At 40.1% G+C, this 23,259-nt stretch overlaps 1 protein-coding gene across 5 annotated transcripts in view; it reads right to left on the bottom strand.

Annotated features, from left to right (window-relative positions):
• The window catches only part of dscamb (Down syndrome cell adhesion molecule b), a 127,037-nt gene that overhangs the window by 27,085 nt on the left and 76,693 nt on the right, over positions 1 to 23,259 (bottom strand). For 4 of the 5 annotated variants that reach the window (XM_061682193.1, XM_061682191.1, XM_061682192.1 and 1 more), the window contains exons 4-11: positions 21,802 to 21,948; positions 20,747 to 21,025; positions 19,065 to 19,340; positions 17,132 to 17,428; positions 16,047 to 16,319; positions 13,284 to 13,562; positions 11,865 to 11,984; positions 7,934 to 8,113 (exon numbers count right to left, since the gene is read on the bottom strand). In XM_061682193.1, the coding sequence (XP_061538177.1) occupies positions 7,934 to 8,113; positions 11,865 to 11,984; positions 13,284 to 13,562; positions 16,047 to 16,319; positions 17,132 to 17,428; positions 19,065 to 19,340; positions 20,747 to 21,025; positions 21,802 to 21,948 (1,851 nt within the window). Of the gene's footprint in view, positions 1 to 7,933; positions 8,114 to 11,864; positions 11,985 to 13,283; positions 13,563 to 16,046; positions 16,320 to 17,131; positions 17,429 to 19,064; positions 19,341 to 20,746; positions 21,026 to 21,801; positions 21,949 to 23,259 lie in introns of those variants that run through there. The other variant, XM_061682194.1, reaches the window with a different exon arrangement.

The raw sequence follows: 23,259 nt of genomic DNA on the forward strand, positions 1-23,259 counted from the left end.
TTGACCAAAGTAAAGCGACTGAGAAAACAGGTTAAATACAAGAAGGTAGTAGAAGTGTTGAATGATGATTTTCATCTCGCGTGGTGGTACAGGAAGGCTCATATTCACAAGGGAATGGGTCTTAGATTGGCAATCCTTCTCTACCTCTGTAGTTTGTATTTGTGAAGTGTCAGTCTCCTAGATGAGGTTTGGTTGTAAACTGCATGGAGGTTTGTCCCAATGCCAGCTGTGATTGACCTTTTAACAGGTAAGTTGATTCAGAAATAGACGTGGTTAAAATTCACATATACAACTTAACTCAGGAGATAGCAATAAATACCGGTAAAATGCCTTAAACTTGGTCGTGGTTGGTACTGTAGATGTCATCGAAAGGATAGCATACTACCATAAGCGTAGCTTACCACTGAGTGGTTCTTATTGTAACTAGTAGCTATTTGACATACAATCTGTTAGATAATGGTATATTATTAGGACAACTTTTCTGTTATCAAACCAAGAAGGCTATGGTCGCTTGAGCTTGATTTTCCTGTTGCGTCGATTAAAGCCATTACATTTTCTTTTGATGGTGAAATAGATAACAAAGTTAAGCATTCACTCAGTCTTAACTTGCGGCAAAGCAAATAGAAAAAAAAACCTAAACCCCTTGTAGTATATTTGGTGGCCCAAGCCCAAACACAACAAGTTTATGTCATCGTTTAGGTTTTAGATCATCAACAATGTTTTCTCTAGTGTAGCTGGCTGGATCTCTTCAGGTAAGCAGTAGTTACTCACCCTCTGCCATCCAGAAGTATCCTGGCACCTATTATTCGCAAATGTTCTAAATTGTACATCTGCATATATACGTCTGAATGTCGGCACCCTCCTGAATAAATGCTTCTGAGAGCGTGAGCATGAGTGTTACACCAAATGTGGAAATGCATGAGTGTGTGTCACAGCAGTAGCAGTGTTGTGGGGCTGAGTGGGCAAGCAGAGCGACTCGTGCTCATGACACATCTCAGCCACACTACACGATGGAGAATGGCGAGAGAGCATGTACCCCTGCAGCGCTAACTATGATCCCTCTTGCTCCCTCGCTCCATGTGACTCCTCAGGCTCTCAACAGGACAGCCATGATTTAATGATGAGAGAGACCGCTTTGATTATTCATACGCAACAGACAAGTCCGCTGGGCATGCTGGTGTCTCACGCACACATTTGAATATGCACGCGTATGCGCGCATGAAGACGGACGCACATGCCTGAGCACTTTTAGAAAGGCCCGAATAAAGACTGCAGCAGGAAACGGATGCTCAAACTCATAGTGGACTTGCATGTTTACACACCAGAGAAACAGTTAGGGGAATGCAAACCAATTCATAACAGAGGGTACCCTCACAAAGTGTAACACATTGTTAATAAAAGAGTTATAAACGTTGCGTAAATAATAACAAATAGGCTCACTATTTGGCAAAGTATAACTTCAGTGCCACATATATTTCATCTGTTTCGTAAATCTCCTGCTTTTACTGAGAGTTCGTACTGTGCGGAGATGACAAAAAAAATATGATTACTTATTGTTAGACATTTTTCTTTGACATTTTAAGCATGGTATACCATCTTATGATACAACCAGCAAATGGGTATACAGTGGACTCCCGCTATTCCTGGTGGACAGAGACTGGCCAAATCGTGAATAGTGATTTTGATTTTTTGTTCAGCCCTAGAATTCTCAAATAAAAAGGACTATACCGCCAATTTGGGGTTGACCCCCCCCCTCCCCCCAAAAAAGGCAAAAAAAAATAAAATAATTGGTGAATCCGCAGGTGGCGAAATGCAAATATGAGTGGGTCAACTCTAGTGACACAGAGAAATGTGTCATCACTATTTGCCAAGCAGAAAGTCCCTCTTGCCTTTCTTATTCAAAGATTTATAGCAGCTTATTAAATGTTAAGAGAATAAACAAAAAACAAGTTATGAATTTTTTTCAAGTGAATAATGAACAACGGTGCCAAAAATGTGAAACAATTAGTAAATTAAATGATGAAAAAAACGTTGGTGTGAGAATTTACTTGGATAACGCGCAATAATAATTTTACATTTTATACTTACATAGACTGTACTGCATATAATGTGCATAACAAGAGCTTTTTCCTGCTCCATAAGCATCAAAATCATTAACATGCTCCAAAACAAAGGAAGTCATACCGCAACACAGCCACAAACATGGCTGACTGTGCTGAACCAAAATGCCACAAAACCCCGGAACATCATTTTCACGTTATGGGACATACGGGATAAATGTTCATAACTTGGAAAAACATCAGTAACAATTACATGACATTAATATTTAACTGAATATTTATCAATTATGTCAATGCCAAAGTTTGAGTTGTCCTGTGTTAAATGTGACCCATCCTGTAGTCTGATTTATCATTTAGTGCTACATATACTGTATTTACATGTTTACATGAGAGGTAAACCAAGTCCATGTTAATGTGTCTAATAAAGGCTAATAAAGAATTTAGAGCAATGACGTAATCTATTATGGATTATTTTACAACAACAACAAAAATGCAATAAACATGATTCAAGACAAGAAAAAATCAGCTTCCATCAACTCTCATTTAATTAGTTATTATTAAGATATTAAACTTAATACATTCCAGAATTTAAAAATGTGTTCATTTATTGATCCATCCATCCATTTTCTGAACCGCTTATCCTCACAAGGGCCGCGGGAGCAATGGAGCCTATCCCAGCTGTCATCGGGCAGGAGGCGGGGTACACCCTGAACTGGTTGCCAGCCAATCGCAGGGCACATACAAACAAACAAACAACCATTCGCACTCACATTCACACCTACGGGCAATTTAGAGTCCCCAAATAATGCATGTTTTTGGGATGTGGGAGGAAACCGGTGTGCCCGGAGAAAACCCACGCAGGCACGGGGAGAACATGCAAACTCCACACAGGCGGGGCCGGGATTGAACCCAGGTCCTCAGAACTGTGAGGCTGACGCTCTAACCAGTCGCCCACCGTGCCGCCTGTTCATTTCTTAATAATCCAAATACAAGTACGGTATCTGTAAACTACTTTATGTAAAATGTATTATTCAATTTAAAGTGGCTGTATTTCAAATCCTTTGAAGATGATGGTGTGTGTGTGTTTAGGTGCATGCGCGCGAGCGCGTGTATGCGCGCGTGTGTGTCTACATGATTGAAGTGTCAGACTTAAGATTGCTGACTTTTAAAGCTCATCTCTTATTCACTGGCAGCCCCACCTCCTTCCTCCGTGGCGCCCCACATAATCATCTCCCTTCCCAACGCCCCAGCGAAGGAAATTGCTGATTTATTTTGCATAGCAACTATGAATTTTAAGTAAGTTCTATTAAAAGAGTCTGTTCGCCCCGTCACTAAATGTTATTGCTTCTTAATGGGGGCTATATTTGTCATCGAAATCTGAAGCCTTGGCAAAGCAAGTTCAAACTGATGAGGCCAGTGTTTGTTATGCACTCCCTTACTCTTCTTCTCATCTTTATGCTTCTACCAAGCTTTCAAATGCTCAAAGCGAAATTATTTTTTTTTGGGGGGGAAACACAGTAATTTGATGCATTTGATGTATGTTTTTTAACAATAATGTCTCAAGGGGCCTCGCAATAAAATAAAGGCGGATGTGGGAAAGAGTGTGAGTGGGGATAGAAAGCAAAGGGGAAAGCACGTACGAGTCACAAACTAGTAGAAAGTCAGTCGATTTGATGGATTTGGACACAGAAAATTCTCTTCAAATTGTGACAATTCTTTACTATCGTGTTAAAACTTCATTTGGTAAACCTGCACAAGCCAGGGAAATTGAAGGAGGAGCCGAAAACGTTTTCTGTAGTGCTTGACCTCTTTAGGGTCGCAGGTGAGCTGAAGCCGATCCCAGATGACTTAAGGTGAGAGGAACACTTTTATTTATTTTAGCAAAAACTGTATTTGGTTAATTATTTATCATTGAATGCATCAGAAATATTAACAAAATTAAAATGAGAATGAATTATTAGTATGTAATGCAAATGAAATATTTTACATACACATTTCACTTCATCTGCGAATGATCTGCCTGTTTTAAAAATCAAATGTGGCCCTTGAACACAAAGGTTTCCCACCCCCAATTTGGAATCTTCACTTAAAGTGTAACGAAGCACAGGGAGACCACAGCCTAGATTTGAACCTGGGGACCTACCCACTGTTGGATAGATGTGCTAACCACTAGACCACCGTGTTGCCCTCAAAACATTGCATGCCTCATGAATGGATATATTATTTTCAGAACCACGATTGTCTGGAAGGCTCACTGTGTCATTTAAAACCATGATAAACACTTCAGCCCGCACAGTGGCACGCAAGTCATGTCATGTATCACGCTTACTTTCATTTAAGAGTAAAACCACTTTGTTAGTCTTGACAATACAAGCTAAGAGAATGATTTGTGAGCGCCAAACAGACATGTGACTTGTTGGGTTTGTTCACTTTGAACAGGTGTCAGCAATGGAACAAGGACAAATCGTCAAATAATGTCTTGTTTGTCGTTTTCATCTTTCTCTCATTTGGCGTAAATGGAGGAAGGAAAGGCAGCCGGAGATTACAATTAAAGCAGATCAAATGCAGAACGTTCTTCCCCTGAGCACTTTATCAACCTCTAATTGATGTTTAGAGGCACGAATGCCACTCATAACACGCATGCACAGACACACACGCACACAATATTATGTGTGCTGTATGTGTCACACTATTGATGCATGAACAGGTAAAATCCAAGATACACAGTTAGGCCAAAAATAAACCCCTTATTGGGCAATCATTGAAACACTTTTAAACCCAAAAAATTATTTCAGCAGACATTGTATTTTTCAACATTTTAATCACTTTAATTTCCAACAATATACCAGTATTTAAAAAGATGCTCTACTACCATATGGTAAGGCGTGTGGCATTTTAACTGAAGTTCAAGGTCCAGTATGACATATTGTTAGATATATTGTAGAAGTTATCATTTATTTGCTTAGCTTGCATTAGTATTATGGACAATGTTTAGAAAGAAAGATGTCTCGCCTTCAAGAAGATGACTCAGCAGGAATCATCTGAGAGAAGGACGTGGCCGGGACGTGGCAGGTGCCATGTTTTCACCTTGAAACCCTACCCTTAGTGTGTTGTGTCTTGTAGCTTAGTACGTTATGTCTTGTAAACTTAGAAACCTCCCTATTTTCAAATAAATGCAGGAGCGACGGGAGAGATTGTTTAGAGCGTGTTGAGAGGCTGTAACCTGAACAATCTCCCATGCGCCCTCCTCATGAGTAAAATGACCAACGTCTTCATTCCTTTTGTGTTTATTCATTATAATGTTTGGTGAGATAAATCCAACACATATGGTTCCTTGCCCTGTAAGGGGCTTCTATTTAGAAAACAAAACAAAACAGGTTTTACTTCTAAAACAGTGCACCAGTTACGGAGTGTCTTGTGCTCCGTTTGCGACAATTGACTATACATGCTTGATTTCCTAGGAGTGTAAAGCCTGACAAGAAGTACACACATTTAAAACCTGCATGGCCACACCGGACTTTATGTACGAATAAACATGATATTAATTGTATTTTATCTTTTTTGATTTAAAAAAAAACATTTTGGACATATGGGGGAAGTGGCTGAACTACTACTTAACTACTGAATGATATTATATCACCATTGCGGGGCAGTTAAGTGATTTAATTAATTAACATTTCAGATAAACTATATGGACAAAAGTAATGGGACATGACTATCAAGCCAGAATGGAAGACATTGTTCTTGTTTTTTTTTTACATTTGCATCTGTAAGTTTCCACTCTCCTGGGAAGACTTTCTGCAAGATTGCGCAATACTGCCCCCCACCCCCTCATTTATATAATAGAATATGTGATGTCAAAGGTTACTGATGATGAATGACAGGGGTTCAATAGGGTTGAGGTCAGGGCTCTCAAATTCTTCCACAGCAAACTCATTCAAACACACCTGTTTGGACCTTGTTTTGTGCACGTGGATGCAGTAAAACTGTTCCCACAAAGCTGGAAGCATGACATGGCCATAATTTGAAGTGTGTCTCAATACTTCAGGTCGACAGCGTGTGTCGAGTAGTACGTAGTAGCAAGTGCATTTAAATTTCGAGGGAAGGGGATGCCGTAGGAGTGAAGAGGAGGTGCGGTTGCTTGAGAGAAATTGAAGAATGGACATTTAGAAACCTGCTAGGCTAATTTGTTACAGCTATGTTTTTATGGCAAAATTGATCAGATTTTCAGACAGCGAGCAAGGAGAAACATGACGGCAATTTCTTTTCTTATTGGAGAACTAGTTCTTTAGGCTCGGCTCCCAAGTGTTCTTTTTGTTGCGTCAATGAATTTATTACCAAAATATGTGTAAAATTAATTACTAATAAATATATATATATACATGATATTGAATACAAGTTATTTATATTTCATTATTACTTCACATTCTTGGCGTGCTACAAAAATAAACTATAAATTACAAAGGACCATCAGTGGTGTAATATTTCTGTGTATTGTTGAAATATTGTGCAACAGTTGCCATAAGACACACTCGCATGTTCATTGACAGCAGTTCTCTTGCTTGTATTTTCTCGCCTAACTTAAGTAACTTAAGTAATGTGTAAACAGTACACATATCTCTAATGCAGGTTGGTTGAGGAGCCTGCCCGGTGTGAAATTTTTATTTCAAAAAGTAGAGATGAATTCAAATGCACTGTGACATGTTTAAAAATCTATGCCATGATATTTTTCAAATTGTCGCTAAATTCAGATTTTTTTCAGTAGGGCTTTATTTAAGCCTGTTTTAAAAAAAAGTATTTAATGGGTTTATAAGTAGCCCGCAACTTAAGTGTGAATGTGAAAAAAAATGGTTAGTGGAATCTTAGTGGAAACAGTTTTTTTTCAGCCTCACTTTGAAAACTCCACCTATAGAGCCATCACTGCTTGGTGCATGGACCAAGACCTACAACACAGTAAAATTGTAATGCATTAAAAAAAAAAAAAAAAAAAAGTTATTTCAGTGGGTGGTGAAACGTGAACGAAACAGGGTCAGAGGCACAGGTCCACTTGCTGCATAGCAACTGGTTGCTGTAGTCATGAAAGTGACCTATGGATAGTCAGAGAGCATGTTTTGTGTAAGCGCCTGCAGCCAAGGCACAAACAGCATTGCGGATCCGAACCTTTGTGCACTGCGAGGCTTAATTACACTGACACTGAATATCCATAACATATCCATAACGGTATTAATAGTTAATATTTCTTTCACAGGGGATTTCTACAGATATTATTATCTTTGGAGCTAACAGGGAGGGTGAGCCTCAGCTAAAGAAGATTTTTCACATCCTGTTTAGATGAATTTCAAAAGGTGAAATTAAGTTATTATCTTACCAAAGTGCAAGCACAGGAAAGACGTTAAAAATATATTCAAGAGTTTGATGAAAGCTTAAGTCATTTATTGATTTGTCCTTCTTTGCAGGTTTTCTGCTCTTTTTCAGGAAAAAGACAAAATACATTCATATTCATCTTGTTCTCAGTCACTTTGCAACAATTTGAGTACACTTAGCACTTTGATCTTTGAGAAAACGGGGGTCACAAATAATCTTGAAAAAGGCTAGAAAGCCAACATTTCTCTGCATATGCTAATACTGTACATTTGTTCAGCCCTCAAACTAAAAGTGTTTTCACAAGTCCTGAAATGTGAATGAGCACCATCATCACATTTACTTTGAGTCAGGACCACAAACTACAGTAATTGATACCTCTCTTTATGTCATCAAATTGGCAAAATGTCAAAGACTGCAGCCAAGACCTGTCCCTTGTGGGTTTGAAACACTGACCCAGACACACTGAGTGCAAGTGTATCAACTGATATGGATGAGGTAAAGAGTCTTACTTTTGACAGTGAGGTACATGGACTTGCTGACGTCAGCGCCCACGTCGTTGCTGACCTTACACAGGTAAAAGCCGTTGTCGTCCTCCAGCACGTGTTTGATCAGCAACGAACCGTTACTCAGCTGCTGGATGCGAGAGCCACTGTTCAGGAGGATTGGCTGAAACAAGGGGACGCCTGCACCTGTGGCAGAGGAAGTGACACATAAACTCAGTCGACAGACAGTAATGGCTTGCATGAGGGGTGGGCAAACGTTTTGCTCAAGGGCCACATTTGATTGGTAAAACATGGGCCAGGTCATCCGTAGATGTTGAAGTAAAATATGTAAAACTGTTTAATCATTTTCGATGAATTCGATATTTCATCCTCATTTTGAAATGATTATGAAAAATTCAATAATACATAATCAAGCAATTGTACAAAAATACAAAATGTTTTAAATGCATGAACATTCAATGTATAAGTACAATTGTTTATTTTATTACTGGTTGTCTATTTTAATATTTACAATAAATCAAATAGTCAATTGTTAGTAAGATGAATAAAAAAATAAAAATACATTTGAATGAACCAATTATAGGGGAAAATGGCTAACTAATACAATGAACATTTCAGTCTTGGTAAAGTAAATACAGTAGGCTGAATAAAAGAACATAGCACGGCATATGTGGCCCACAGGCTATATTTTGCCTACACTTGATATTTTTCAATAGTAAGAACACCTGCAAAAATATAAAGGAGAACCACAGTATAAAATAGTATGAAATAAATACCTTTATATCTGTCTAAACTGAGGATTATTATGATTAGCTAACAAGAGATAACATTTTCATTGATGGTTGTTAGTTAGTTAGTTAGTCAGTTGATTTTAGATTTTACATTTGCATTACCATTACAAGAGAGGGCACGTTTGGACATTTCCCTTATTTGACATAAGTCATAGTGTACAATAAATGGATTGGAATGACAAAATTGAGGTACAGTATATGCAGGAGGGGGGTTTCCAATTACAGGCTCAATTGAGTGCCGATTCAAACCAAAAATAAGAGCAATTTATCACACAGATCGTGCGTGTAAGATCTTATTAGATAGAGAACTTGCATACCTAATGAAGTGTCCAGTGAGTGTATGACTATTGTATGTGTTGGCACATATTGGCATGAACTGGACATACAGTAGATGACCATGATGTCCACCGTGTGTGCTTTCATTTGAGCACATGTGTTTACAGATGTGATGACAAAGCCTGTCAGATTTTGGGGGGGGATTGTAAACATGTTTCTTAACACCGGGTCTAAATCCTCCAACCGGCCAACAGCTGCTGAGCGCAGTGTCAAGAGCTGAGCTGCCGATGTGATGCAATCAGAGCAGACTTAATGCCCACGTTGAACAAGGCATGCAGATTGGTGGCAGAGGGAGCGTCTCAACATGAGGCTTTGCCAGTCAGATTGACTGTATTTAGACAAGGATTAATATGCTTATGTGAGTGGACAACTCCCTGGATTTATTCTTTGTATATAAAATGATGGAACAGGAGGACAATTATTATGTTAATGATGTCAAAATGATGTAATTCCCTTTAACAGAGACAATAACGACGTGGATTATCTGGTTTGAAAACACATGGTAAATGAACAACAATGTTCTGAAGTCTTGCTGACGTTTAAAAGTGTCACAGACCGTTTTTTTTTTTCCGTCATTACATACTCTCCTTTGATTTATATAATTATCGAAGAGTAGTCTTAAATGTGGATATGTCACTAATAATGAGTTATAGCAATAAAGTCGCCAGCAACACTCTAACAGTGGAAGCGCCATGTTTCCCTTCGCTCATTTACTATAAACTGCGTGAGAACTGAGTCAGATGTTAAAGACACTGTTGGAAGTTAGCATGTAAAGGTTAGACCATTTAGTGAGCTGTGTTTTTTGGTTTGTTTTTGTTTTTTTGCTTTTTAATTAAAAGGCAGTCAGGTGGCCTGGAGAGCACAGGGTCAAGTGGGAACTCTGTTTCTTTTCCCCTGGCTCTGAGCGAAATGCCAGGGAGACATGTTCCCCCTTGAATTATGGATTTTGCATAACCAATCAGAGCTGTTTTTTATGCTCATAGCAGCTGACCTGTACTTACACTTGCATATTTCCCCACACACATTTATCTGGCTCTTTGCTACTAGGGTTGCTGAAAAAAGGGAGCCAGACAGCCATTCCCTGAACAAACTGCATTTTGACATGAAAGAAATTAGACAATACAATTGAAGTTGGGCTACTGGGAGTTTGTAATGTCAAATGTCACACAAAAACCCAGAGTTTGAAAGGCCATCGCGCATGACGATATGCCCTCCCACAACGTATATCATGACACTTCAGGGAAAATGTGAAGATATCATATAATAGAAAGTCGACAATAAGTAAATAATAATAATAATAATAATAATAATAAACAAAGAACTGAATGGACATTGCAAAGTTAGCCGTGTTTAGTGACTCAAAAAAAAAAATCTTCCACTCGATGTTCATCAAACCATCTGTCAAAGTTGGTACAGAATTTACTGTTTTTACATTTACAAAATGTATTATTTTCACGATTAACAGTGGGTAATTTATTTGTACTCTTGTATAACATTTTTTATTAAGTAAAATGTTCCACTAAATTTAAAAAGGCTTTATGATGGCAACAGTTTGACCCTGGATAGATTCATTAAATGTCCACTAATACTGTTGAAATATGATTCTGGCGTACTGTACATCGTCACTGTTGGGTGGAAGCCTTCTAAGTCCAAATTTGATCAATTTCATATTTTTTACACAAATCGATGCTATTGGTCAATCCCCACGTGGGTCAGCTATTTTCAGAAATTAATGACCTTTTTTTTCTGGGGGTGGTTCCATAATAGTGATGCTTTTTTCTTCAAGGCCATATTAAATTACAACATTGTATGTTCCCTCCCGATTGTCTCATTTTTATTTTTACTAAACGGAATGACAGCTTCAGTTTCAGCCTGAAAGTGTTTTAATATTTCACTTGAGTTTAACATGGATTTATGATCACAGGGGAAGAGGCCACATGACATCTAAAACTGGCAAACGGACTTGACTAAAAACTTGATTGTGTAATGCCTAGAATTTCCCATTACTCTGACTAATGTAATGTCCTTTGAAAATCTGTGACAAAAGCCCGAAATCTTAGATACCAAGCAGGAACGGTCAGATGGTGTTAATCAGACATGAGGCCTGCCTGTCTCTCGCTTTCTCACACACACACACACACACACACACACACACACACACACACACACACACACACGCACGCACGCACGCACGCACGCACACACACACACACACACACACACACACGCACACAAATCCCATCAAAGGTTGAAAAATAGACATTTCATTCTTTTACTCATCGGCTTGAGCTCACGCACTCACACACACACCTGCACACTTGCATGAATCCCCATTGGTTGTTTTCTTTCTGTTGGTGAAGCTTTCATCCCTGGTTATATGGATGAGGTAGCAAACACATGGGGCCCCTCTTCATGTGCTCTGCTCAAGTGGCTGAACTCACCTGCTGCCTTCCTGCCTGTACGCACGGCTGCCTTATACTTCTGCATCCGTATATGTTGTCTGGTTTTCTGTAATGAGGTCTTTCTCAGTGATAACGCTTTTAGGATTCAGGGTGACGCCTTAAAAGACCATGTTGGCTGAACAGTTGGATGTGTGCGCCTGTGCATGCATCAGTATGCCGCAAGCCCTCAATGTGTGTAAGTGTAGGCACCCATGTGCACCACTTAGCTAAACTCAACCAAACCTACTCATCTGTAAAAAAAAAAAAAAAAAAACTGAACACAACAAAAACAAATCCAAACCAAAAACTCATTTGTGTTTAGTGAGAAGCATCTGAGGTGAGGGTACACTTTTATGGCATGTATTGTACCTTTGGAGTGCTCCCATACAATGGTGGGTGGTGGGTATCCTTCGGCAGAGCAGTTGAGAGTGACAGTTTTCCCGTAGATCCCGTCTTGATCCTCGGGCTGAACCACAAACTGAGGAGGAACTGTGCAGAACAGTTCATATAAATGAGATGGTTCATTTTCAATTGCGGGCAAAATAAAATTAAAAAAATATTATATTTATTTCTTTAATACAAGTTATTACTCATTACTATAGTGGAGGCACCAATGGTTTAGATCAGGAAAACTACTGTACTTTCATACAATGCCTGATGTGGTTTTTCATTTTATAATTATAATTTCTCGTTGAAGAGCAATGCTCTAAATCACACAGACAACAAATAAACTACATTATGCATTGTTAAAACGTCTAAACAAGTGTTGTAAATTCTTAGCTATTTAGCTGACTCATTAACATACAGTAGATCAACAGAATTTCTCAGATTTTTCTTCCCAGTCAAGTCAAAAGTGTGCGTGATCATTTGTTGCCAAAATTCCCAGGGCTCAATCAGAACTTCCCCACAGGCCCATAAAAATATTTCATGTCTATCATGGCCACTGAGGTGTTTGAACAGTAAACCAAGGGCTGATGGTATTAAGCCTGTGGATACCAAGCAGGTAGGAATAGAAAGTTAGATACAGGCTAACAACTTTTCTACTGCACAGTACTGGCCTCACCTCTACTCATCACAGTTCGTGGCAGTTTTCTACTTGAAACAGGGAAAACCGCAGCGCATTGAACACATCAGTCAGTGCATGCGAAACAATAACTAGGGAGGAAAATGAAGGTCTGCTGTATTTATTTCTCAGCATGTGGTTGCTGGTCATGGCAATGTGATTAATTGTATTGGAGACATGCTTGAGTAGGGCAGTGAAATGGGGACTGTGTCGCATAAAACGGCTGGAGCTAGTGCTAAAGCACAGTAACAGCGTAAGCTAATGCTAGTGTGTTTATATTTAATAATCCATCCATCCATTTTCTATACCGCTTATCCCCACAAGGGTCGCGGGCATGCTGGAGCCTATCCCAGCTATCTTCGGGCGAGAGGCGGGGTAGACCCTGAACTGGTCGCCAGGCAATCGCAGGGCACAGAAACAAACAAGCTCATATTCACACCTACGGGCAATTTAGAGTCTTTCAATCAACCTACCATGCATGTTTTTGGGATGTGGGAGGAAACCGGAGTGCCCGGAGAAAACCCACACAGGCACAGGGAGAACATGCAAACGCCACACAGGTGAGGCCGGGATTTGAACCACAGGGACATTCGAGTAATATTTATGCACAAGAATCGAATCTCTGCTGTGTATTAATAATTACAAAATATACTGCTGCTACAGTTTAGAATAACACAATAGCATCTGGTGCACTGCCCCACCGAGAAAGTTGCCATTGGCCTCACCTCGAACAATGAGCTGACTCTGGTGCTCCGCAGCGGCCGCCTCATTGCGGGCGATACACGTATAGTTGCCATTGTGGTCAGGTGTCAGGTTGGAGATTCTCAGTGAGCTGGTGAAGTCGATGTTATCTACGGTCACTCCCAGGCTTGTCGGGATAGGTCGTCCATCTTTCTGCCATGTGATGTCCAGAGGCCGGTCACCCGACATGACCACACAGGGGATGAAGACACGCTGACCGATGGTGAATCGCTGGAACTCAAAGGGCTGAATGTAGGGAGGGACTGAAGACAGAAAAGTGGAAAAGAGGGGGGTGAGGGGACACAAAATGGAAGAGAATCTAAATTTAGATATAATTTCAGCTGTCAGGGAACATTTATCTTTTTCAAATTCAATGACAACCTATAATTATCTATCGGCGACACTGGAAAAGGTCGGTCATCAGTGGAACATAAAGAATGTGAAAAGCAAAGAATTCTGCGATAATTGCATTTAATTCTCAAGCTGGAACATTGTGTCTTTTGCCACAAGAACACACAAAAACATGCCAAAGATGATGTCAAGGAACTTTGGATTGTTGCATTTGACCCACCTACCTAACTACCTATTACATACCAACCTACAGGGTCTTAAAAGAGAGCAGCAATGTTACAAGGCTGAAGCTTATGGTACACTCGAAGGCACATGCCTGTGAATATTAAATATTATTATTCAATATTAATATTCAAAGTCATTTCATTCTCAGGGCATTGAATCGATCGCAACTGGACTTTTCCGGTTGTCATAGAAGACGTTCGCCTCTCATCCTGAAGAAGCCTGCTCGGATGAGAGGCTTGTAAGACAACCAGAACAGTCCAATTGCGATCAATTCAATGCCCTAAGAGCTCAGAGGACCAGCCTTTAAACTTGCCTCAGAAGTATATGGACATGGACAAACTTTGTATGCTTTTGCCTTTACAAATCATCACAATAGATTTGAAATAAAACAATCAAGATAGTGTACCTTCAATTTATGAGCTTGAGATGTGAACAGACATTAAGTGAAGAATGTCCTGGAGAAGGTAGAGATGCCATTGACGACATCTAAATCTACAATCAAGAGACTCCTTCATGAATGTAAATAAAGAGGTTTTACAACAAGGTGCACACCAGTGGTAAAATTCCAGATAACATTTTTAAAAAAAGTCTGGAATCATATTCCAGACTAATGAGACCAAGGGGTATTGGAAGGCTGAGGAGAGAAACGTATGGGGCAGCAAAGGAAAAGCAAAAATAATCCAAAAGCATACCACACTGTGTCAACATGGTGGAGGCCGGTTTATGACATGGGCATGTTTGGTTGCTAATGGAACAGCTCACTGATATTTCAAAGTACAGATGGATAATGATGCTACCCAAAAAAATAAAATAAAAAATAAATAAATAAAATCATACAAACACTGTAGGTCCAAATACTTCTGGACCTAAATTCATATCCATTACAGTTCTTGAAAACATTCCTGTACCCCTTTGGGGCGTACAAACAGTTATGTTGGAGTCTTTTTAGCCATGTGCTATACATTTCTACTTTGGAGGTGGAAACGGACTCATATTGTACCCCTATTTCTGACAATCATCTACCAATCATCTATATATTACCCGACCTGTACAATACGCCTTCATAACATATGTGGCCAAATGGCCAGCTTATTTGAATGATTACAGTGATTAAGGAGCAACAATCTGGACTATTATTAATGTATCCCACAGTCCTATGTGGGTGGTTAGTACACTGGTGAACAATGACGAGAATAGCATATGAAAGGTAGGGTAGAAAGTTCAAAACAGCGCAATGCAATAAAATGGATTAAACTTGTCCCTTGGAAACCGTCTGCCATCGCACAAGTCATCTGTGGCTGAGTGTCCAGTGAGATCATATAACTGTGAAAATAAGCAGCACTTTAACTGCTTATTTAATTTTCAACAAAGTGGAGATAATGGACTCCCAGGATCCCCAAAGACCTCTGCGTATTTTAAGCACGAGCGGGCTGAAATTAACAAATGCATTCGCTCAGCAGGGCACCGCTGGGAAGCGTTGTTTTGTATCATGGCCCGAGCTTGCGTTCTCACTCTTCTCTCTCCCCCTCTGTTCCCCTTGCTTCATGACAAAGTGTAATGTGGCGGTGGCATCCTCGTGTACTGATCAGACGGAAGGAAATGGAGCATAATGGGGAAGCCCTCCTTCATGTTTCCAATTACAGCTTGTACGATCTCGACGGAGATCAGCTCTGTGATATCATTAGCACAGATACAGTCTTCATTAGCTAGCCTGACGAACTGAGGAGTAGCAGGTAGACTCATTATTAGTCTGAGATGAATATGAAATCTATTTAAACAGCCGCTTGCCTTCCTGCATGAGCTGATTTGTTTACCTGTCTGCTTTGGCCTTTTTTTGTGATCCACTTTGGAAATGAAGGAGAACATGTTGGTCTCGGTAAAAAAAATAAAAAAATAAAAATAAAAGAACGAACAATTTTTTTACTTTGCAACTGTTTCAGTTTAGGACACAGGGATCCCCAAAACATTTTTCTCATGCAAATTGAAAACTCTCTTTTGTCTATAAATGTGAATGGTTGTTTGTCTTAATGCCCTGCAATACACGGGTGACTTAGTATCTTGCCCAAAGTCAGATTGGATAGGCTCCAGTTACCTGTGACCCTAATGAGGACAAATTGTATGAATAAATAATAGATAGATGGACGTTAGACATGTCAGGAAAATTCACTAACCTCTTACACGGAGGTGGACACTTTGGGAGTCCATCTTGTTGGGTTGGACCATCACTTTGCAGTTATACTCTCCGGCATCTCCCTGCTGCACATTTGTGAGCCTCAGCGTGCCGTTGTTTTCGAAGGCTCGCTGTCGATGGTTGAATGGCAACAATGCAGAGTTTTTGTACCACTTGATGGAATAGTAAGGATAGCCGATCACACGGCAGTGAATGAAGGCATCCCGTCCCGCGATGGCGGTGACGTTTTTCATCAAACGGATGCTGGCACGGCCTGAGAATGATAGTGGTTCAGAAAGAACTCCTTACGAGGACATTTATTACTCATGGTCTTTGGTTGCAGAAGCTGTGACGCTTGCTGCAGTGATGTGCACACAAAACAGTTATTTTTTTATTTGCTGGATATTAAACAACACAATATTAAGTGCTAGTAAAACAAATAACAGACATGGTGGTTCAAGCCAACATGTAGAATTATTGGGGTTTGTTTTACTTTGCTTGTAAAATGTTTAACTTAGCAGAAGGCAGCTGAATGACAAGCTGATTAAAGTGTTTCACATCTGAGGGGAGAATTGAAATAATAATGTAATAATGATTATTCTAACTCTGCTTCTTCTTCTCAGCCACAGAACAATGATACATTCCGTGTCACATAAAGTGCAGTATCTGATCTTAAACTGTAGAATTGTCCCCCCTTGTAAACACACGCAAAAGCACACCAAAGATACGTTCATGCAAAGAGAAGGAACATCCTCTGGCTATTTACTAACTCGCCCATTTTGGAAACCAATATCCAGATTATGTTTATTATATATTATATTTGACCTGAAGGTACGAGAGTGCAGGAAAAGCATGATAAAAAGTACCAATTTAAAAATTACGTCGAGGGGAGAAATATTTACAACTTAAACAAATAACTTTGTTCAGATACAGACAAAAAAACCCAAAACAAACTAACTAACTAAATTCACATTTTTCGCACAGCATTCAGCGGACGTGTGCAGCATTCAGGCAGACAGACAGATATACAGAAAGACAGACAGGTATGTGTATAGTTGTTCTTGGAGGAGCTGATTTGACAAGCACCTCTTACGTTTATTCGAGCCTGGTGGTACACAAGGCCAGCCGAGTTGCTGCACGTGCACCGGTACACGCCGCCGTCCTGCACCTGCGTGTGCGTCACGTTGAGCTGGCTGACCACGTGGCCCTCGTGGGTCTCGTAGTGTCCCAGGTGATGGTGGCTGTCTTTGATGACGGGGTCGTCGTCCAGCGACCACATGCACCGGGGCGGCGGCGTGCCCTTGACGTTGCACACCAGGAAGACGGGCTCGTTGGGGTTCACCACCTTTTCGCTGAAGGAGGAGAGGATCTTTGGCGTGCCATCTGCGGAGGGTGACAATGCGAAATGGATATGCTGTGATGAATAAAACATGGAGGCAGGCTAGGGCTCAATCACCAGTGTATAATCATATTCACTGGGTGGATGGAAAAAATCCCCACCTGTTACTCTCGCTGGTAGAAAAGGTTCAACAGTTATTCTATTTACTGTATTATTATTTTATAACGCAGTAATATTTAAAACTGAGCAAATAATGGGTACTGTCTTTATTTTTATTATGGATTTCACTCTGCAGTTAAAATTAGACAAAACTACAGTAGCCTATCTCTGAACTGTGCCACGTTGGTGTGATGCCATTCAATGAAAACCACCAAGCGCTGACAGAAAATATTCGTTCTAATCCCTGCCTTCTCGGTCATATTGAATTGGATAGTCTTTAAAATTGCTTAGAATTACAATTGCTGAATGTTTGAAAACATTCTCTGACAACTTTTGACTTCAGGTTCCTGTTGATAGCTCGATTAACTAATACAGAGAGCGAGACATTGATTGATTGATGTAAATTATTAATAGCAATAGTAATGTGACACAGTCATTACAGCTACATGAGGAAAAGAACCTGTTGCTCCCCACTTGACTGATCCAACAACTTCCACTCTTCATGGAAGATGAGATTTTGGACTGTGTCTGGGACTTTTCACTCTATTCATCTAGAAAGTGTTTGGTGGGGTTGAGGTCAAGGCTTTACATCTCTTGCATACCAAACTCAACTCAACTCATTTAAATTTTTAACTGACCAAAAACCAATAACACATACATTGGGCCCTACATAAACATTATTTGTTTTATTCATTATTATAAAGACTTCATGAAGAAGCTGTTTGCTGAACAGACTTATTGATTGTGTGCGCGTGTGCGACATGATAGGGATAGGGCTAATTTGGCCATATCCACTGCCAAAACAACAATAGAAACATCTCCAACGTACCGCAAGGTGTTTTCTCAAGTTAGAAGTGGGCTGAAATATCCAAGTTTGGCCAGTCACAATTTAAGAGCTGCATGATAAAGCTGCTGTTTTTTGAGTGTAAAATAAAAAAAACATTTTCACCCAAAATAAGTCATTTTGATTGGCTCGCGAAGGCTATGTGCATGGTCATGTGACTGCCTTGTGTCGTCTGATTGGTGAATTGGAGTCAAATGGCACTAGTGATGCCATTTGATTGGCGCAACGGGCGCCCTATGCGGAAGTCGAAGATGGAGTCTAAAAATAGACGCGCACACGCAAGAATGAATAAATCAAAGTAGCGAACGGCAAGTCGATCATTGTAACGGAGTAAAAGTAGAGATCCTTCTTCACATAAATACTCAAGTAAAAGTAAAAAGTACGGTGCATTTAAAGTACTCTGACAATTCCAATTTATGTAAAATGTTAAATGAGTAAATGTCACCTCTGGTCACAGGACACAGTTGCCTGAGCAACACTGCCGAGGTAACCTCCAAATTATGCACGTGCTTTTGTGTGTATTTGTGGAGTCTGAGATAATCATACTAATGGTGAGCTTTAGCAGAGTCACAGCAGGATTCCATTGAAATGTAAACCTTGCATTGATTGCTTAGACCTGAATCAGATTCTGTGAAGGGTAACGTGTGTGCATGTACACATGCTTATTGGACTGTTACCTTCAAGGATGACTTGCACAAAGTCCTGAGCGGACATTTTGCCCTTCGTGGCGAAGCACTGATAGGCCCCGCCATCACTCTTTGACATTCCTTCCATGATGAGATTTTCCCGGTTGAGACCGGTGAAACGGACGTTGTTGCCGGGGTAGATGATCTCTCCATTGCGGTACCACGACAGCTCGTACTCGTCAGCGCCACTGACGCTGCAGGACAGAGACACCTTGCTGCCCACGCTGCCTTTCACCTTCCGAGGGCTGACCATGGCCTTCAAGGGCTCTGAGGACACAAAATATTTAAATATGCTAATTACCCACCATTGAGGACTTGCACGCTGCCAGAACTAAGACAAGGGCGTGCAAAATCCTCTCGGACCGTCTGCACCCCGGTCACCAGCTCTTCCAGCTCCTTCCTTCAGGTAGGCGCTACCGATCAACGCAAACTAGAACTAGTAGACATTCCAACAGCTTCTTCCCTCTTGCGATCAACTTCTTAAACACCTAACCTATAATTCCATTACAATAAGCTGGCAATTTTTTGACTTGAGTTCGTTGTCACATTTCTGTGGGGCCAATTATGTATTACTCGTGCACTCACTGTAGTTGTCTCGCCATGCTGCACTATTTGCATATACTGGCCACTCATGCCAGAGTAGCATCTGCTCCATTTGCACACTGATTGAGGAGTATCTGTAACATTTGCACAACCAACATTGTCCCAGATGATCGCACTACTCGTCACTTTAAACCGCATACACTCCTTGAAGTCTCAGCGCCCTTTGCACAATGGTCATTGCACCGGACTATTGCAATATTAGTCATTCGAACTGCTCTAAGTGCTAGAGGACTCTGCATCTTTTTGCACACTTGTTTTTTGTCAATGTCTTTACGTCTCCAAAGTGTTCTGTAAATTGACTGTCTGTTGTACTAGAGCGGCTCCAACTACCGGAGACAAATTCCTTGTGTGTTTTGGACATACTTGGCAAATAAAGATGATGATTCTGATTATAATCCCTGAAGGAAGACTCAATGTTCACTCTGCTGTGTATATTACAAATACCGTATTTTAGCGAAATAATATTTCCTCATGCCTAATGGGCGTGGGTGTTTATTTAATAAACTGTAGAGAGGACTGCGTTTATTACAGAGGAGGCCTTAATTTGTATGAATGCATTTTTATATTACTCTTTACAATACAATATTTGTAATTCATTTTAAATAATGAATATAAATAAATTAATAATAGTATAGTAAAATATCTAAAAAAAATAGAATGTACGTATGATTATAAAAAAAATATTAATTATGTATTATTGTATACTCTGAGTGTTATAAATATCATCTCATCAATATGATTACGCAGTCATTTATTTTCTATAACTTCTTTGCCGAGATTTGAACCCAGAACCTCTGTGAGGAAAACATTCAAACCATAGGCTTACTGTGACACGAAGTGTTATTAATGATAAGAATACGGTGGTCAGAAATGCTGCTGCTTGCCTCTTAACTGGAGCACATCAGGGGCAGCACATAAATCCTCCTCTGGCGGCCTGTGCATGTTTGATTTCATTTCAAGATTTTTTTTATTTGTCTTCAGATCTGTTAATGGTCTCAACCCGCCTTACCTCGCTGAGCTAAACAAACATTTTTGTTCAATACAACTTTTGAAGCATGAAAAAGACTTACGTCTGACATGGAGGTGCCCCATGACCTCGGCGTTGCCATAGCTGTTCCAAACTTCACAGACGTATGTCCCAGAGTCACTAGACTGCGTGCTCTCGATCAGTAAGCCCGTGATGGTCTGGCGGAAGCGACTGTCCGACTCCAGTGGGCTGTTGTCCTTGAGCCAGCGGTACTTGGGGAACGGGTAGCCAGACGCCTTGCAGGGCAGCTCCACCCGATGATCAATCATCACGTCCCGGTGGTCAAAGCCGTCTAAGATGTCTGGTTCAGCATTGGTGGGGTCTGGAAGGAGGAGAGTTTAGTGTTAGCGTTAATTAGTGGTGAGTGTCCCTAGGCACTTAAGAGTAGAGGCCAATATTGATTCAGTGCTTAGAAGTGTATATTTTGTTCGGTGAGGAAGAGAAAGTGTGTATAATTTTCTCCCCACTGCCACTCCAAGAAAGCACTATGTACAGTATTGGTGCCTTTCGAAGTCATCAAACCAAATTTATTATCATAAAGAGAGCAGCACTACAGTAATATTGCGTTTAAGCTTCACTTGTAGCACACACAAATCTTGCATATTAAGCCAAGGACACTTGTTTTTTACACGCCTTGCTTTGTCGCCTTATCGGTTTGCGGGATTACACCAAAACTACAAGCTGACTTGCTCGGGACTTGGTGGTAGGGGGGCTACATGGGAGGAAGAACGGCTGAAGAATAGGGAATGTACAAATCTGGTCAACACTAAGTCAAGTTCGTCCATCTGTCTAAACATTCATATTATTTGAATATTTGGGGTATATTTCTTTTTGTCAAAGCAAGGAGATGATGCACATGGTAGCTCAAGTCAAAGTTGAGATCACCTGGAACTAGGAAGTAACACGTTATGTTGTTTTTGAATGTAATCTAAATCATACACAACTTGGAAATGACAACCTTGGTTATTGATCGCAATGTTTTCAGCAGTCCGTACTTCCGGTCTAGCCGTGTCAGAGACATACTAATGATATGGGCAGATATTGATTCATTGTGATATACAATAAATATATACGTCGATATTGTGACCTAATATTGACCTGACACAATGAGACGGGCACTGTTGCTCTGCCGAGTCTCCCCAGTATAGCGGTGACGCGTGGTGCAGCGGTAGTTATTCAGCCCATCTTCAGGCAAGACGTCCAGAATGTACAAGGCTCCTGTAGGTGTGATGAGATATCTTTGTCCTGCAACACACACACACACATATGCACGCACACACACAGACACACACGCACAGAAAGAGTGGAAACACTAGTCAGGTTTGACACCTCAAATAAAAACTACTACTACTACTACAATAAAATGTCCAACGAGCAACATGAAGTCAGCCAGTTTAAAACATGGATGCAACACTAGCGATGTGACATTCATAGGAACTCTGTGTGCAATTTGATTGGCGGTAAGCACGGCATAATGTGCAGCTCAGTCTGAAAACTCACACTGTAAATTACTGATTACAGTTTTTCCCAGTCACTTTGGTACATTTCTCATATCAGAATTAAAATTCTAAAAACTACTTATTCCATTTTCACATCAAGGTGTCACTTTTGCACAACCAAAAAGCAGTTTCTCATTTCTTTGAACAAGTTGCAAATGCTTTGCTACAGTCATACAAATGATTATGTACAATTCTCTGCTTTTTCCTACATTAATCAATCAATCATTCATACATTACATTAATCATCAATTGCTTATGTCAATGTTCGATGGTGTACTCAATTGAATAGTCTCACCCCGACAACATTTTGACATTAGTTCATCGCAGAAGTCTTTATATGCAAAATGGTTGAATAAGTTGTCATACGTCGAGCATATTTCTATACATTTCCATTAGACTTCCCGTCAGACTTTTTATCCCGGGTGAATCTTGACTTTCTCTAACAAAGGGAAACGTGTGAACCAGTTTTCTAAAATCATTGCAAGAGAAGCTGTTCGTTGTGATGTGGATAAGAATTTGTGGCCAAAAAAAGCCACAAATTCTACAAAGGAAAACTGCGCTGTAATTCCTACAGCACTACATGTACAGTTTCCCCTGACTATTCTGTGTTCACATTCCTACTTTAGTTGTTTTTTTTTTTTTTTTTTTTTTTTTTCCTTTTTGCACTGACACGGTCTGTCAACAAATTACAGCGCAAACAGTGAAGGCTTAAATGTGAATCTTATCCAGTCTCTTGGAAACACCTTCCACATTAATTCATGTTTAACTTACAATTTAAAATAATTGTAATAAAAAAAATTTAGCTGCAGTTTTTCCACTGGAAAAACCCTTCAGAATACACATGTGAGAACATGACTAAGTAACTGGACTAAGTAATTTCTTATCCGTACACAACGCCACAAGGACTTATCATTCTGATGGCACTGAAATGTTCATTGATTCATTTCTTTTAGAGGGATGAACAAAGGATTTTGAGCAAGAGACTGGCTTTTGGCCGTGAGCCATGGTATTTTGCCATTTATACAAAATGTTTTGAGAAATACTTACTGTTTTGAAA

This window comes from Phycodurus eques, chromosome 7 (assembly GCF_024500275.1).
Source record: "Phycodurus eques isolate BA_2022a chromosome 7, UOR_Pequ_1.1, whole genome shotgun sequence".
In the NCBI taxonomy this organism is placed as follows: domain Eukaryota; kingdom Metazoa; phylum Chordata; class Actinopteri; order Syngnathiformes; family Syngnathidae; genus Phycodurus; species Phycodurus eques.